Source organism: Harmonia axyridis, chromosome 7 (assembly GCF_914767665.1).
Source record: "Harmonia axyridis chromosome 7, icHarAxyr1.1, whole genome shotgun sequence".
NCBI classification, from domain to species: Eukaryota; Metazoa; Arthropoda; class Insecta; order Coleoptera; family Coccinellidae; genus Harmonia; species Harmonia axyridis.
This window is the reverse complement of record NC_059507.1, coordinates 16,157,439-16,175,200: the sequence shown is the minus strand read 5'-3', so window position 1 is coordinate 16,175,200 and position 17,762 is coordinate 16,157,439. Positions and strand designations below refer to the sequence as shown.

At 32.8% G+C, this 17,762-nt stretch overlaps 2 protein-coding genes and 1 long non-coding RNA gene across 3 annotated transcripts; 1 reads left to right on the top strand and 2 right to left on the bottom strand.

Moving 5' to 3' along the window:
• The first annotated feature begins 1,207 nt into the window (after positions 1–1,207).
• Positions 1,208–3,259, top strand: LOC123684594 (uncharacterized protein K02A2.6-like). The gene has a single exon (XM_045623909.1). It carries the CDS (start codon positions 1,208–1,210, stop codon positions 3,257–3,259), a length of 2,052 nt encoding a protein of 683 aa, XP_045479865.1.
• Positions 3,260–6,990: 3,731 nt separating this feature from the next.
• LOC123685471 lies at positions 6,991–9,975 on the bottom strand. Its single transcript, XR_006748299.1, has 3 exons — positions 9,414–9,975; positions 8,898–8,988; positions 6,991–8,582 (listed from the first exon to the last, which is right to left on the bottom strand). It is a non-coding gene; the product is annotated as an uncharacterized LOC123685471 (long non-coding RNA).
• A 5,284-nt stretch (positions 9,976–15,259) lies between these two features.
• Positions 15,260–17,028, bottom strand: LOC123684593. Its single transcript, XM_045623908.1, has 3 exons — positions 16,785–17,028; positions 16,506–16,731; positions 15,260–15,330 (listed from the first exon to the last, which is right to left on the bottom strand). Exons 1-3 carry the CDS (start codon positions 16,983–16,985, stop codon positions 15,260–15,262), a joined length of 498 nt encoding a protein of 165 aa, XP_045479864.1. The 5' UTR covers positions 16,986–17,028.
• Positions 17,029–17,762: the final 734 nt, after the last annotated feature.

Genomic DNA, 17,762 nt, shown 5'->3' with positions numbered 1-17,762 from the left:
TATTTGGATACGATAACAAACCCTCAAAAAAGAGATATTGGGACTCTGGAGATGATTTACGAAATACTGCTGTTTACAATTCAATGCGTCGTGACCGTTTTATCCAAATTATGAAAAATTTGCATTGTGCAGATAATACCAAATTGGACCCAACCGATAAAATGGCCAAGCTTAGACCTCTAATTGACCAAATAAAAAAGTGTTTTCTGAAAAATTACTTACCAGAACAGAACATGGCGTATGACGAAAGTATGATTGAATATTTCGGGAAACATGGATGTAAGCAATATATTCGTGGAAAACCCATACGCTTCGGGTATAAAGTGTGGTTACCTAATAAATTTTGAGATTTACCAGGGAAATATACCAAATTCAAACCAAGTCCACCAAAAGAAATTCGGCTCCTCTTCTGCAACTTTTAGAACAGATGCCTGAAGAAAAAAAAGACTTTCCTTATCGAATTTATTTCGACAACTTATTTACGTCAACGAACATTCTTCACCATTTGAGACTAAATGGGTACGAGGCAACTGGAACCATTCGAGAAAACCGATTATCTAAAAGATGCCCTTTGCGCTCTGTCAAAGAGATGATGAAAACATGTCGTGGTACGTATGACTACGCTTTGAGTAGTGACAAAAAAATAGTCGTAACTCGCTGGATGGACAATTCAGTGGTAACGGTTTTATCAACTATACATGGCATTCATCCCGTATCTAATGTCAGTCGCTATTCCAGTACCGAAAAAAAGAGAGTTGGGATTCCAAGACCATTCTGCATTGGAAAATATAATGAGTTCATGGGAGGCACCGATCAAATGGATGCCAACATAAACGTATATAAAATCGGAATTAGAGGCAAGAAGTGGTGGTGGCCAATATTTACATGGCTCATTGTGTATTATATCAAATATGTAAAATAGTATGTTGGCAACATTGATATGTCACATGCTATTCTATGAGTATCCAGTCTATGCACATGACAGTTACAGATGTACAAGAACAATGGCCGCTAGTAACGCCATGCTTGCCGTGTAATCTTGTTAGACAAATACACTTGTTAAAACTGATAGTAGAAGTACTTCTTGTTGTACAAATACCTAAACCATATAACCGCTCCCTAATACATGGTGTCAGGTGTGTGTGTTCTTGCATATTTATGTAAGTAAATTAACGATTCAACTTGTGAAGCCCACGTGGAAGCAAAGATGGAATCTTTCTACAGACCCCCGGAACAACTTGTTCTTGATGGTAACATTTCCGAGAATTGGAAAAGGTTTCAACAAAAATTCGACGTGTTCTTAGAAGCCACGGATCTAAAAACTAAAGATGAGTCGAAGAAAATTGCCGTTTTCTTGAATTTAATAGGCGATCATGGATTGGAATTACACAATAGTTTCACTTATACAGATCAAGAAAGAAAATCCTTGAATTCGATAATGCAAAAATTCACTGAATATTGCTCTCCTAGAACCAACGAAATATTTGAAAGGTATAAGTTCAATAGTATATCTCAAAAGGAAGGTCAAGGATTTGACAGTTTTTTGACAGACCTGAGAAAAGCTGTTAAAACGACAGGCTACAAAGATCAAAATGAAATGATCAGAGACAGAATCGTCATGGGAATTCTAGATAAAACAACACAGGAAAGATTGTTGAGGGAATCACAATTAACCCTAACGAAAGCTATTGAATTTTGCAGAGCTATAGAAATAAGCAAACAGCAATCGAAGACAATGCAGGAATCAAGCACAGATGTCCAAGTTGATGCAGTGAAGCATAATAAACATAATCAGTCAATGCAAAGCTGCAAATATTGTGGATACAAACATGATACAAAGAAGAAATGCCCAGCCTTAGGAAAAACTTGTGCCATTTGCCAAGGAAGGAACCATTTCGCATCTGTTTGTAGAAACAAAGGAAAGAAGAATCAAACTAGAAAAGGAAACGAGACATCTGAGAGAAGGAAGAAAGTTGATGACGTACAGAAGAAAGAAGATAGAACAGACCAAGAAGACAGTGATAGTGATGAGTTTTTCGTTGATTCAGTGAAATCAGTTGGTGCTGTAGGTGTAAACAAGGAAGAAGATACAATGTGGAAACAGAAACTTATTGTTGATGGAAAAGAAATTGAATTTAAATTAGACACTGGTGCTGAAGTAAGTATTCTTCCAGCATATGTACTTGATCGTTGCAAAATTTTGAAAGTGAAAGTTAAACCTACGAAAGTAACTTTAGTAGCATATGGTAGTGATAAATTCAAAATAAGGCCAATAGGAGAAATTTCTTTAGAATGTAGTTGTAAGAACAGAAATGCAATTGTTGATTTCATTGTAGTCGATTGTAAAAATCAAGTTCCATTACTCGGTTTAGCTGGTTGTATGGCATTGAAATTAATCAGACGAGTTGATAATGTGGTAAAAAATGTTAATACAAATTTCAGATCACTCGAGGAATTAAAGTCCAAGTATCCTCAGGTGTTCAAAGGTTTAGGTAGATTTCCGAATGATTATCATATAACGTTGAAAGATAATGCAGTACCTACAATTTCACCAATCAGACGTGTGCCACAAACTTTAAGAAATAAATTAAAAAATAAACTTGATGATATGTGCAGATTAGGTGTTATAAAGAAGGTTGACAAACCAACGTCATTTTTACATCCACTAGTAATTGTAGAAAAACCTAATGGTGATATAAGATTGTGTCTTGATCCAAAAAGTTTGAATGAAAGCATCAAACGCGAACACTTTCTTATACCATCTCTTGAAGAAATTTCATACAAATTAAGTAACAAAAGATTCTTTACCGTTCTTGATATGAAGGATGGGTATTGGCAGATTGCTTTAGATGAGGCAAGCTGTGATTTGTGCACCTTTGGTACGCCTTTTGGAAAGTATCAATTCACTGGATTGGCATTTGGTATTAATTCGGCGCCAGAAGCATTCCAAAAGAAAAACTATGAGGTATTTGGTGATATTGATGGTGTTGGATTATATTTTGATGACCTGATCATAACAGGCGAAACAGAAGCTGAACATGACAAAAATTTAAAAGAAGTTCTTGATAGAGCTGTTAAATATAATTTAAAATTTAATTTTTCCAAAATTCAGTTCAAAAAGGATAATGTCAGATATATGGGTCAAATATTTTCTAAGAAAGGAATCTCTACTAATAAAAGTTATACAGATGCCATTATTAAAATGCCGAATCCCCAAAATAAAACTCAGTTGTTAAGATTTTTAGGCATGCATGGTTAAATATGTTAGTAAATTTATACCAAATATGTCGAAAATTAGTGCATCATTAAGAAATTTGACAAGAAATGATGTTGAGTGGCAGTGGTCAGCAGAACATCAAGCAGCGGTTGACAATCTTAAACAATTAATTGTCAATGCACCTGTTTTATCGTTCTTTGATCCTAAGAAACCTATTGTAATAGAAACAGATAGTTCGAAAGATGGGTTAGGAAGTGTCCTTATACAGGATGGTCATCCTATCGCATTCGCTTCACGAAGCTTAACAAAAAGCGAAGTCAAATACAGTCAAATTGAAAAAGAGTGTTTAGCAATTCTTTTTAGTGTACAGAAATTTCATTTCTTCATATATGGTTTACCAGTGCTGATCAATAGTGATCATAAACCACTTGAATCAATATTTAAGAAGGAGTTATCGTCAGCAACTCCAAGAATACAAAGAATGAGACTGAAATTATTAAGATACAATGTGACAATTAAATATAAACCAGGAAAATATCTAGTTATAGCTGATGCTTTATCGCGAACTTTTTTGAATAATCCAGATTTAAAATCCAATGCAGAAATAGAATATTCTGTTCATTGCGTGACAAAATATTTACCAATATCAGATAAACGTAAATTACAAATTAGTGAGGAAATAAATAATGATCTTGTTTTGAAGCAGGTGAAAACATTTGTTGATACTTGTTGGCCTGATAAAAATAAAATTAAAGGAGAACTTAAACATTTTTTCAAAATTAGAGAAGAGCTATATGTTGAAAGTTATTTAATATTCTTTAAAAATAAACTAGTATTACCTATAAAAATGAAAGCTGAGATGCTTCAGTTGTTACATCAAGGTCATTTTGGCATTGAAAAAACCAAAGCTTTGGCGAGGAGCATATTTTATTGGCCAGGACAGGCAAAGGATGTTGAGCATCTTGTGAAATCTTGTAAAAAGTGTGAAAGATTTGCTCGTAAAAATCCTAAACAATCTCTGTTACCTTATCCATTACCTCAAAGACCCTGGGAACGCTTGGGAACTGATATATTCACTTATAGTAATCAAAGTTATATAGTACTATTTGATGCTTACTCAAATTGGTTGGAAATACTACCGATCCCAGATAAAAGTGCTTATTCTACCATAAAAGCAATAAGACCTGTATTTGCTAGGTTTGGTCCCCCAGACTCTCTAGTAGCAGATAATGTACCCTTCAACAGTTTACATTTTAGAAAATTCGCTGATTCTTGGAATTTTAGATTACTGTTCAGAAGTCTACATTTTGCACGCTCAAATGGGTTGGCTGAAAAGGCTGTATCCATAGCAAAGAATATTTTTAAAAAATCGGAAGGAAAGGATATTGATAGTGCTTTGTTAAATTATAGAAATTCACCACTCAAATATATGGATTATTCTCCAGCACAATTATTGCTTAGTCGTAGATGTAAAACTAAGGTACCAATTTCTGATAGGTTACTACATCCTGAATTGTGTCAGAATGTTCATGAGAAGTTAGAAAAGAAAAGAGAGATTAATCTATATAATTTTAATAAAACATGTAATAAAAATTTGCCTGTACTCAACAAAGATGATAATGTAACTATTTATAATCATTACCAAAAGACATGGGAACCAGGTGTTATTGTAAACAAACATGAGGCTCCTAGATCTTATATAGTTAAGAATAACATGGGAAATAATGTTAGAAGAAATCGTCATGATATAAAACTATCTAAAAATGATTATGAGGCTCAGCCTAATTCTGAATCATCAGAACCAATAGAAAATAATATGCTAAGTAATGAGCATGAAAACATTGCGAGTTCTTCTAACAATGTAGTATTAAGAAAGTCATCAGATTTTAATGTTGACTCCCCTATACTTAAGAAACCAGTTATAGGTACAACACGTTCTGGTCGTTTTGTTAAAAGACCCAACAAGTTGGATTTATAAAAAGAGAAATGTATTATATCAAATATGTAAAATAGTATGTTGGCAACATTGATATGTCACATGCTATTCTATGAGTATCCAGTCTATGCACATGACAGTTACAGATGTACAAGAACAATGGCCGCTAGTAACGCCATGCTTGCCGTGTAATCTTGTTAGACAAATACACTTGTTAAAACTGATAGTAGAAGTACTTCTTGTTGTACAAATACCTAAACCATATAACCGCTCCCTAATACACATTGATTGCTGTATTCAAAATTCTTGGATTATGTACAGGAAACATAACCCGTCCGTAACGCAGCTGCAATTCCGAAGGGAAATAGCACAAATATATTTAAAAAGATTTCAGAACCTTCCAAAATCCGGTGGACGACCTTCGACATATTCTGCAAATAGTAGAGTCACGCCCGATATTAGATACGACCGGATCGACCACATCATTGAATACGTACCTAATAATAAGAGAAGACGTTGTGCCGGAAACCATATACCCTCCAGCGCTGTAAGAACACAATGTCTCAAGTGCAACGTGGGGCTCTGTATCAATTGTTTTGGTGATTACCATAAAAAAAACTAAGGTTCTGATCATTTGTTTTTAAATTTTAAATGAATACTTTTCTTGTTTCTCTGCAATATTATTGTTTTCTTTAGTACCTCAAGGGACTAGTGTGCCATATATGGTACGGGTCAAATCTGTTCTAAATATATGAACAAATTTAAAAAACGTATTTTATAGTTTATGAGTCCTCAATTAACAAGGAAAACATTAGTTTTGATCAAAATTAAAAAATTGGAAAACTCAGTCTCTAATGGTTTAAATGGAAAATATCCTGATTTCTACTACTGTGGTATATCTAACCAAATATTTTATTATCTCATCGGCTATTTCACTGTGATACATCTATTTGACTTGTTTATTGTGTTATTGTAGCGTAATTTTTATAATTAGAAATATTAGAATCTAACTTTATACATTAATACATTTCATCTATGTTTACCTCTGGAAATAGTGATTCATTATTGACATGCCCACGAAGGGCAAAAGTGTGTGATATCAATATTTTTCCACCTATTATTATAGGTGTCCCTATGTAACACTCTGTGTATTTTGGGATGAAATAAACGCAAAAAAAAAAAAAACACCAACAGAATTTATGAGATTTTGTAAACCCTGGAGATCATCACACACAAAACCAATATAATAACCATAATCGACTGGAGGTGGTGCGCGGAAACTCAGTACTAAACCACCACTACAAGAGATCACATGTCCCATAAGATTATAATATTCAAGATAGTACATTCCAAATTGTGTTTTAAAACTTAAAAGGAAAATTACCTCGTTTTATTCCCAAGTATAAGACAGAGACATTGATCCATTTCATTTTGAAGTGTTCTAATGTCGATTCATTTTTCACTGAATTCATTCAAATATGTACGATCTACGCCTACTCTAAGAATATCACAATTACCTCTATAACACGAATCTTCAAGTGGTTTACCCCTATACCTCATTACCTCTGTAAGTCAAATTCAATGATGAGTAATCTGTATAACTTGCCTACATCAAACTATACGTAACTCGAAGAAAAACCTTGGTTCCATCGTGTTTCGAGTTAACAAGAGCCGAATATAATACTTTAATTGAAAAACTCACCAACACTCCTACTCCGATGTTTCATCAACAACTTAAAAACACCTTCGTCGCATGTGAAGACCTGAAAATAGAAATAAAACTATTTAAATACCCGAATTTCACCTCATATAAATATTTTTTTTATTAAGAATACATTCATATGTATATGTGCTTATAAGGTTCTTCAGAGCTCAAAAATTCATATATTTTCATCATGACATAATTTTTTATGTCATATAATGAATTTTGAATGTTTTCAACAAAAAAACTATTACTATTATTACTATTAATAATGATTTCAAAATCTACTATTTAAAGATCAAATTGATGAGCAGAAACAGAAGTTTTAACTCCTCCTCGGTCAAGATTTTAGTCCTTCTGTAGAATTAATGCATGCTGATATCTTGGGATGTAATATCTACTTGTTAAAAATAAATGCATATAGAATGCAGAGAAAGAAGAGTAAAGTAAAAAAAAGTTTCTCTGCAAATCATAATTCAGATAAACATGACAGAATCATATCGCATACGCCTATGTTACCCCCTTCCTTCAAAGCAATGTAGGTAAGAGAATTGTTCAAATGACTGCATCATTTTGTAATAATTTAACTAATGGGATTCCTTCTCTCTACCTCTCGTTTGATATATGTATACAATTATCACATGATTTATCATTGCCAAAACTCTATATTGAAGTTTATCGATGAATTTCTATATAACTGCAGTAGAGAGATGTGCAGAGCACTGAAAAAAAGTGCTTCGCGTTAAAGGCACTAAACACTCTTGACAAGGGGCTCCAGAATGAAGAATCTCAATTCACAAAATCACATTATTGAATTTTTTGGACATCGTGAAGAATAGACAGCTTAAAATTAGTGCCTAAAAACAATTACAGTATAGAAAAATAAAATATTATGAAAAGTGTACAAGAAAACTTTCAAATATAATCTACTTAGATTTGATATCTGATATATAGAATATTGTATGTATGTATTCATTTCAATTTTTCAGTTCCATTCATGAATAATTTCTCTTTATTCACCAATATAATGAAATAACATCATATAACTAATTTTATTCAGGAATTTTTACGGAACACAAAATCATTCAAATGATAATGTTCCAGTACTACAAGATTTGCAGCATCACTACAAAGAAAAACCTCTGAAAGAGAACAGGTTTGAGAAAAAAACAACAACAACAAACAGACAACCTTTTGCACAATCTGATGCATTAAATGCCTCATCAGAGAAGAAATAAAAAACCACCTGTAGGATTAAAAGCCTCATTCAGAAATTTATAAAGGAACCTCACAATCAATGTATTCTTCCATTACTTTAAGGATAAAATAAGAAACAGGCTAGAACAATACATATAACTAATTATTATCATTATTATTGCTACAGAAGAGTTGAGATTTATATCTATAAACCTCTACTTCGCCAACTTGTAGTTATGGCCACGCAGTCGTGTATCAGCATTCAGGCAGAAGAGATTGGCTAAGTTAGAGTTGAATAAGTGAAGAACTCTATATGTGGTAATCAAGTCACCCCTCAGACGTCTGGTAGTAAATGAAGTGAGGCGCATTATGGAAAGTCTCTCTTCATAGCTAGGTCTTTTTGTAACATAAGGAATTCTGGTTACGCTCCGCTGAATGGACTCAAGGTAATTCACATCTCGGGCCCACACCGGACCAGCATATTCAAGAATGGGCCGAATATAGGTGGTATAGAGTACTACTATATTTTTCTTTGAATAAAAGTGAAAAGGAAAGTTTTAAGTTGAATTAGTTGATTCGGATAATATGATTGTAATATGTAACAGGCTGGAAAACTTTGCTTATATCTATTCGATTATATTCTAACTCATATTTTGATGATGAAGTAATAATTGTGTTCAAGTACTAAATATTTTCAGGTACAATTTCTCAATTCATACTCTTATAAAATATTTCATGTTCCTGACTTATCACAAGATATGTTTGAAATGTATGAAAGGGCCAGAAAACCTAGGTTGATAGACCCTTGCATTTATGATCAACACATTTTTAAAATAATTACCTACCTATAACACATTTATGCTATGTTCATACTATCCAAACTTCAAATGATACTTTGGAGAACAACTTAAAACCATCTTTGTCACATTTGAAGACCTGAAAAATAGAAATAAAACTATTTAAATCCCTAAGTTCACGAATTTCAGCTCATACAAAGATATTTTTGCTTTTGAAAGATTATTAGATTCATTTGTGTTTATGCGTATAAGGTTTTTCAAAGCTCAAAATTTACATATTTTCATCACGACATAATTTTTTATGTGGTATAATGAAATATATATGTTGTCAACAAAAGAACTCTTACAGTAAAGATTATTTGAAAATCTGATATTTACTGTCCAAATTGATGATAATTAATTCGATTTTGTTTCGTAGAGTGATTACGAAAATAAATTCAAAATAAAACCATTATACATTATATAATATTCATCAACAATGAAGACTGAAATATATTTGATATTATTTTACTTATATATTGAATAGAGTGCATGAGTCCTTGGTCAAAAAAGTGACATAGCTACCTGAAACTATATTTCCATTAAACTTGAAGTCCTGTCCATTTAAACTGTTAGTTTTTGAAATGGAATATAAATTGTAATAATAATTTCAATAGTGTTTCCAATTCACAGTGTGTTGTGTTGACTTGTTCATAATTACCGCCATTTTGTGGTTATGTTCATAGAGAAAGAAAAAACTTTGCTAAACAAGAGCATAGAACCACAATTTTCTACAATCCGCGATTCAAGGATAGGTCGCGCTGTCTGTGAACAAACACATTTAAGCGCGTTCGGTTATTACCTCGGACCGCTCGGACTTGTCTGAACCGTTCGTTTATTACATACAGAAATCTTTATTTGTTTATGGTTTATTACATCCAGATTGAGGGGAATACACATCTGGAGCGTTCGGCAAAGATATCTGATCAATCAGATGTCGATCTTTTCGTCGGACGTTTTCGACCTAGCAAACGATTTTATCCACAGAGTTTACCTTTGTCTATGAATTATTGGATTTTATCTGTCTTTAAGGGTGTTCAATACCTTGTTCATACCACTGCTATTTCAGTGCTAATCAACTGCATTTCCAATTCCAAAATACAGGTCGGATTCATTTCATTTTTTGAGTGAACAATGACGTGATAGTGAACTTGAAGGTCTCGTCTCGATTTTCAAAAAAAAATCGATAGTATTCCGAAAATTTAACTTTGAAATTAAACACATTCTTTAAATGACTATTCAGCTTTAGAGAGACTTCTCATTTCAAGTAACTCATCCTTAAATGTTCAGTGATATTCTGTATTTTGAATTGGTGCAAATATTTTTTTAAAATTGCTTGATTTGCTCTAATTGTAGATGTTTTTCAAATAGAATTATGCTTTTAGGAACGCCTCCCAAAGGTTTACACCTTTTTGCAACATGAACGCCAATAGAATCTTGGACTGTATTTTATGGCTCGAGATGAATGACACTCTTATGATTTACGAGGGTAGGGTTTCTCTGATTGGCTAAAATTGTGTACATTACTAGTTTATGACAATATTGCACTGATGAATAGGGATAGGTAGAAAACTTGTTATGAAATCATTGTTAGAATTACAAACGATACTGTTCCTAAAATATATATGCTAGCTGATTTTATTCGTAATGATGTCTGGAGAAGTACATTTTGAGGGCTTAGTATCATAAAGAAAATTTCAAAAGTCATAAAGAAATTGAGATGAAAAAAAGGTATCTGGATTTTTGCCGAAATATGGAAAATTATTAATATTTGAGAAATCTGAAAAAAAATTCTCAAAAAAAAAAATTCTTTTGAAAAACTCCCTATTCCCGAAACTCTATCTACAATATTTATCATTTCAATTTAACCCTAAAAATAGGCAATTCTTGATTAAAAAAATTTTCTCGTACTTCCTTCATTAATATTAACTTGAAAAAATTTATAGTAAACATTTTTCGCTTCGTGAAGCCATTCTTGTATACAAACCTCCTTGAAAATTTCATGTCATAAAAGTTTAAGAAATTGCCATATTTTTTTTAAATAATTTTTTTCGTTAACAAAAAATGAAAAATTTATGTAATGCAATGTAAAGTGATGTGCGTTTTTTCTTTTTCATCATCATATACCGTTTCGCCATCAGCGAATGACATCTTTTAATCCAAAAAAAATCCGCCATTTGTGTAATTGAATTTCAATAATATGAAATTCTAACAGTATTGAAATATTCCATTTTTCTCTCGAGTTAATAGATGCCTTCGCTGATGAAGGAAGGATCATAACATATTAAATTGAAAAAATTCACACATTACATTTTTCGTTTCTTTAGATTTCTTAAATGTTGATAGTTTCCGAGATATCACTTCGCCACAATGGCCGTACTTTTCGAATTTTGTGACGGGAATGGTCTCCAACGATAGTGTTTGACTCACCGATGACGAATCCGTCCTCAAATTCGATTCTGGTCAGTCCGACAGGCCGTCCTATACGTGACAAATATATGATATGCAGCCCTTTCTCACTATCTATATATTCAATTTCAATGAATTTATAAATCAAACTAGAACTTTATGAATCGTTATTTCTCAGAATATATAAGAAAAGATATTTGTAGATAATTCAATTTTGAAGGCATAACTTATTCCATTTATGAAAAGGAACTGTGTAATTAGTATATTTTCTATATGAGTACCTATATATTCGAATGGATGATACAAAAAATATTAGTTTAAGCTATTCGGAAAACGTGTGAATAGCAGTGCATTTATTTGTGATATTTTTTATATTATTATTATTTTGTACCTCAATTATGGCGAAGCGCCCTAATTCATCAAGATTGCATAACGAGTAGGGCTTCCCCTTGCACACCGAAAAAGTTCTTGAAATTTGTAAAATATGTCATGTCAACCTAGCTTAATGCTTGTTTGTTTATAAAAATTAACATTTCGTCGTAGTTTGTATTGAAAAATTTCAATATCTAACTTGTTATACTTCTATAATTGAATTTTAAATAAAATTATGGGTATGGAATGCAGATAACAAATGAATAGGTAGAGTGTATATTTTCGGAATGAGATATCTGGTGGTGACTTTGGACAATATCATTAGTAAGACATTGGGGACAGATAATTTTTTCGTGCATGTTCAGTTTATTCAGAAGAGCGATGGACATTCAAGCTAGGGATATGAAGAAAAAGGCCAAGCTTCTAAAAAAGCTGACCATGTTTACAATATATGAAGCGGACTGCCGGACTGGTTTCATTACTTCTGAATAAATGAGACAGACTTCAGTGAATTTTTCACCTTATTATATTGAAATTATGTAATGGATGAAGCAGAAGGAATTTACTCCTTCAAGGGTATCGACTGGGACATCAGTGTCCCAGAAGTATTTTATAAATGTCCTGTTCGGCAATAAATATACCCAGCATGGAATTAATTGGGAATATAAAGCCAGATCAGTGTATTCAAGGTACTATATCTATATTTGTGTCAGCTAATAGTTTATTATCATACGAAAGTTTCATAGAAAAAAATACTATATTCAGGAAAAGGACTTGAAGTTTGTCAGGCGGACCCGAGGCTTGTTGCTTTTCTGAATGGTGTTATTTTCAAGAATGGGGAGTCAGTGAAATTATTGGAAATCAAATGTCTATTCATTGGTAAGTTTCTAGTAAGTTATAGAGATTATTTTTATAATTGTTTATAATTTCAGGTCAAATTATTTCTGCTGAAAATACTGAGCACCATTGCCAATATTTGAGAAGAGGAAAAGCCAGCTAATTTGAAAGATTGAATAAACATTATGCTAGAGTCTGATTAAGTATGGCAATTATGAATTTGAAAAATTGCGACTCTATAGTGTTCCCATCTGGTGATAAGACGTTCAAAACTGTTAGTGAGCCATTTGATGAAGAATTCACAAAAAAATAATTCTTAAAACTTGAAATGATTTATTTTAAAAATATGCTTTACACATTGTGTAGCATGAAAGTTTAAATTTTTCAATTAGAAAGATATTTTTCCAAGCCTTAATTGTACTGTTATAAGACCATCCAGAATAAGAAAAGTTCCGAATCATACATGTCTGAAGTTATACATGTTATAACTTCCAGATTATTGAAAAATTTGTGTCCAGTTGTTATTAGTAAGAGAGTAAAGGATTTGCTATTGGATCATACAATATACAGGTTGAGTGATTTATTTAGGAATCATTTTTGTAAATATCATATTATTTGATAATTTGTAACTACAAACATATTTATGTTTTCATTACAATGACTATTAATACTATTCATTTATAGTTTCAGATTTTTTGATTGAGAAGCCATGTGAACTTTTGATGGCGTATGTTTTTATGGATTTCTTGTGTGCAAATAAATTATTATTATTATCAAATACTGCATTGATTTTACATATCATTTATTTATCCTATGGCAGTAAGTTATCCCATCATACATTTCCTTGCACCATAGTCCATTAAATTACTGATCAAAATAAAAGATATCATCTTCCAAATCACTTGGATCAATTTGACATGAAAATTCCTTTTTTCCTTCTTAAACTTCCATTGAAACATTTATGTCTTCCTAAAACGAATGGAGATTTTAGAAGTGGTTCCTCCTTGGAAATATACTTTCTACTAGATCAGACCATTTTTCTTTTATATCTTTTCATTTTTGTAGAGGAATTAGGTATCCGTTTTTCAGGCCCGGTCTGGCCAGGTCGGCAGGTCGGCGATCGCCGAGGGCCCCCGGCCAAGGGGGCCCCCAGCTGAACAAAACTAAACTAAACAAATTTTTGACAAACATTTTTTTTGGCAAGTTTATTTCATTTTAACGTTATGGTAGACTTTACCAAAGATATAGGAAGCAGTTATGGTCCAATTGGCTATTTTTGTAGGGTATATCATTCGATGACAAGTTTATGAAAGGCTTCTAGAAAATACTGTAATTGAAGACTCGAGTGGACTTGCATTCTACAAGCGTGCAACTTCAGAATTAACTAAGTACGGAATTCTGGAATCAAATATGGTTTCATGTTCATTCGACGAAGAAAATAACATGAAAGAGTGTTATAACGTTTTACTTTAAAATGACGTATCTATCACGTCTTGAACCTAGTAGCTGATTCAGCAGTAAAGTTATTAGATACAGAAAACTTTTTGGATTGGAGGAAGAATCTGCAGTTTTTCTGAGTTCATCTCAGAAGCGAATGGCAGTATGGGAGAAAGAAACAAAAAACAACATACCGCACACGACAAACTTTATAGACTGCAAAAAATAGGAGCCAGTGGAGTAAATAAGGCTCTATCTTCAATAATTGATGAAAGTGTGTTGGAGGAAACTGCCAAAAATAAATTATTGACGTCAGTACACCGTATTAAAAAAAAAACATGATGGTCAGATTGATTGTAAATCCAGACATATGGCCAGAAATTTGGCAAATCAATGATCAAAATTTAGAAACTCATTTATTTCATTCGTTTTACATTTGGTCCTTATTATAACTCCTGGTTCAAAATATTTGCTAACTAAAACATTGAACTATGCTGTTGCTTGAAATTCATATCAATCACTGCTCAAACTAATTAATGAAAAAAGAAATGATAAACATTTTGAAGTTGTATAAACGAAAACAAAAGAGTATGCGACATGAGTTTGCTGTTAATAATAAATCGGAAGATAATAATACTGATGTGGAAATAAAATTGGATTTCACGGGAACAAGAATTTCAAAGAAAAAACGGATATCTGGGAAAAAATCAAAAGATGATGCTCCTAAAATCTCAACAGACAAAATTACAAGCCAGTATTTTTCAATATGTTAGACTGTGTTAAAACCAGCATTGAAAAAAGTTTTTGTCCGAATAGAGAAATTTTAGAGGGTCTGTCAAGAAAGTTTAATGAAATAAGCTTGAAGATATTCCGACTGTAGTCCCCTCTTGTATTTCATATTCATTATTAACATAAATAATTTGCAGATCAGTTCAAAAGTTTCATGAAAATCGAAAATAAAAAGATGAACAAATCCCAGGCAAAATGTTAAACGAAGCATAAGAAAATTGAGATTACTGTCAAATTGATTCAGAACCTAAATCAGAGGAAGCAATTTTTCGTTGTCTCCGCAATGAGAGTAAAAAATTTGTCAAGTGTTTGTCATACGTCTCTTCAGTTCTTTATGATTTCTCTGGATCGGGCTTATTCATTTATTTGTATGTACCTACCTTATAAATTTGTACTAACGATATTTTGTATACAGGTTACCTGTGAAAGAGTGTTTTTTTGAGCTAAAAATAATCAAGAATCGTCTTAGGTTTAGTTCAAGCCAAGATCTTATTTCTACCCTTGTTTTTATGAAAATAGAAAGCGATTTAATTTCTGACTTGGACAAAGATGACATAATTAATGTCATTTGCAGGAGATGTGAAGAACTTATCAAAGACTGAAAGGATAGTTAGTAAAATCATTAATTACTAAACTAACACTGTGCTACGAATTTTTTCTGTATTAATATTGTTAACAACAGTATTCATTTTGACCTTTATACATATAATGATTCATTTTATACTTTTATTTCATACTGATACATTACAAAGGAATAAATGCTTAGTTACCGTAACTATAAACATTGTCATAACTCCCTTGGGAGTTAAACAGGGCAGTTATAGATCTTTAACTCCCTCTAAAGTGTTCACAAAAACAAACCGGCAGTTCTCGAATCTACCACTAAAGTTGTTATACCCGAATTGCAAGGACTTTCTATTAAACGGTTGTCACTGTTAATGACTGTATTCAAACATGAAGTTGTTTCCCTTCTTTCATCTGACATGCCAGCTTACATTCTTGCAGTTTTGTTTTTCAATTCCATGCTGTCGGCCAAATACCCTTCTGCCACCGTTGAACTTCGCCATCCACCATGTCTCTTCAATGTTGTTGTAGTATTTCACATATGCCTACTTATGCGTTTCGTCCCTGGCACACACACCGGACTCATCAGTGTGACTTTGGTATATTTGTGTGTGCCGTGTCACAGACGCTTGGGGAATTTATTATTATCGGGAGCCGCCGGGATTCGAACCCGGCACCTTGTCGCATCTCGGTGGGTGAGTCTACAGTCTTAGCCACTAGGCTACCGAGTGCTGTGTTTATTGTTGCTATGTGGGCTTTATGAGAAGCCGCCACATTGTCATATTTGCTCCTGCATTGACCAAGGCAGTCGCAGAAATCCTTCGCAGACAATGTCCTGTGAATGTTTCTGGATTCGGCAATTCCAAAAAACTAGCAATTTTGCTTGGAATTTTCCCGAATGTATTTTTTCCAACCGGTTGAACTGAGCAACGTTTTCCGCGATACGTTAGAAAAAATCTTTCCGGGCCCGATGGACGTAGAAGCATATACTTCCTCACTAGACTCAATGCAGAGAACTCGTTTTCTTCCACAATAGTAAATCTCTTACGAATATCTGTTTTACTTTCCGGAATGTCAACCACCATAACAGAGCCCCTATCTTCGATGTGATTAATTTTCATATTCAAAAGTTCTTGATATCTACAGCCCCCGAAATAACCCATAATCAAAACAGAACAATAAATGTGCAATCGTTACAGTTTGCATTACATGCCTTATGAAGTAAGTATTCTTGATCAGACGCATTCTTCAAAAATTTGACAATATCTTCCCGACTAAACACTTGAGACTTTTTTGGCTCATAGCCTTTACTTTTGCGTTTGAGAAACGCTTCCAATTCGTGAAATTTACTTCCATCTATGTCATCATGTATTCTCATCATCAATTTTAGCATTGACCTTTTAGTCCACAGCGAATTAGGACTATACAATTCAGACTGTAAGAAAAATAAACCAATTCACATATTAGACTAAAAGAATAAATAGATACCATCTCTTGAAAATACGCCAACATTACAGTTTCACTCGTGTTTTTACTATCCATACGGTTAACTTCCATCCACTGCAGAAATTTGTCATATTCCTTTTTGTACTTAAGTTCCGACTTAGTCGGTAGTAGTACGGAACGAGCTTTTTCAGCCTTTTCCAACAAATCTCTTGAAATCTCAATTCTCTCTGAGTTTGCATTCATTTTCACAAATTTGAATATGATGAGAAACACGATATGACAAATATCTACAATGTTGTCAGTAAGATGCATAGAATACCTGGTGTGTTTACTGATTCGATTTTGTTTCAGACTTTTTGAGAGACCCACCTGTTGCTTTGGTGGTCTGCTTCACCAGAGTGCTGTAAGGTGGCGCTCTTTGAAATTTTTCGAATTCCCGCATCTGCCTGGTGCCGTTTAAAAAGGAAATACTGATTTTAGACACTGCAAACATTCACAATAAATTACAATTCAGTTCATATCGAATTTTTACTCAAATGAATGGAATATAATGACAGACCATAGAATATAAAATATTATTGTTCTATACTCAAAGTTCACGACAAGAGCGTAGAAATACGGGGATACTGGGGTTGATTACACGGTGTTCCTAAATTGGAGATACAAATGAAAATGACAGATTTCCGGATCATTTTAAGAAAAAAAGTCCTATAACATGAGTCCCCAAACATTTTGTTTTGAGATATATGTGTTAAAGTTTAAGTTATTTTCTCGTATAACCTTCCCTTCACAAGATATCTAATATGAATTGGCCATAAATATTCCAGTTTAAAGTTTTCACTATGTGATATGCTAATTTTGAATGCAAATCCACAGGCTGATATATTTTCTGGAAGGATGCCTGCTTCCTTCCTCCAAAACTATATTTTGGTGAATGGCTGTTATTATTATTATTATTATTATTATTATTGTTACAATAAGAGTAAAGGTACAAATACCTATAAACTCAAACTTAAAAAA

What these genes read in the sequence shown, in the direction of transcription:
- LOC123684593 (XM_045623908.1), bottom strand. Translation starts at nt 16,985, where the DNA reads ATGAATGCAAACTCAGAGAGAATTGAGATTTCAAGAGATTTGTTGGAA. An exon ending in TGGCGTATTTTCAAGAGATG is followed by an intron (nt 16,732 to 16,784) that starts GTATCTATTTAT and finishes TTTTTCTTACAG; the next exon opens with TCTGAATTGTATAGTCCTAA. An exon ending in ATACTTACTTCATAAGGCAT is followed by an intron (nt 15,331 to 16,505) that starts GTAATGCAAACT and finishes CTATCCTTTCAG; the next exon opens with TCTTTGATAAGTTCTTCACA.
- LOC123684594 (XM_045623909.1), top strand. Translation starts at nt 1,208, where the DNA reads ATGGAATCTTTCTACAGACCCCCGGAACAACTTGTTCTTGATGGTAAC.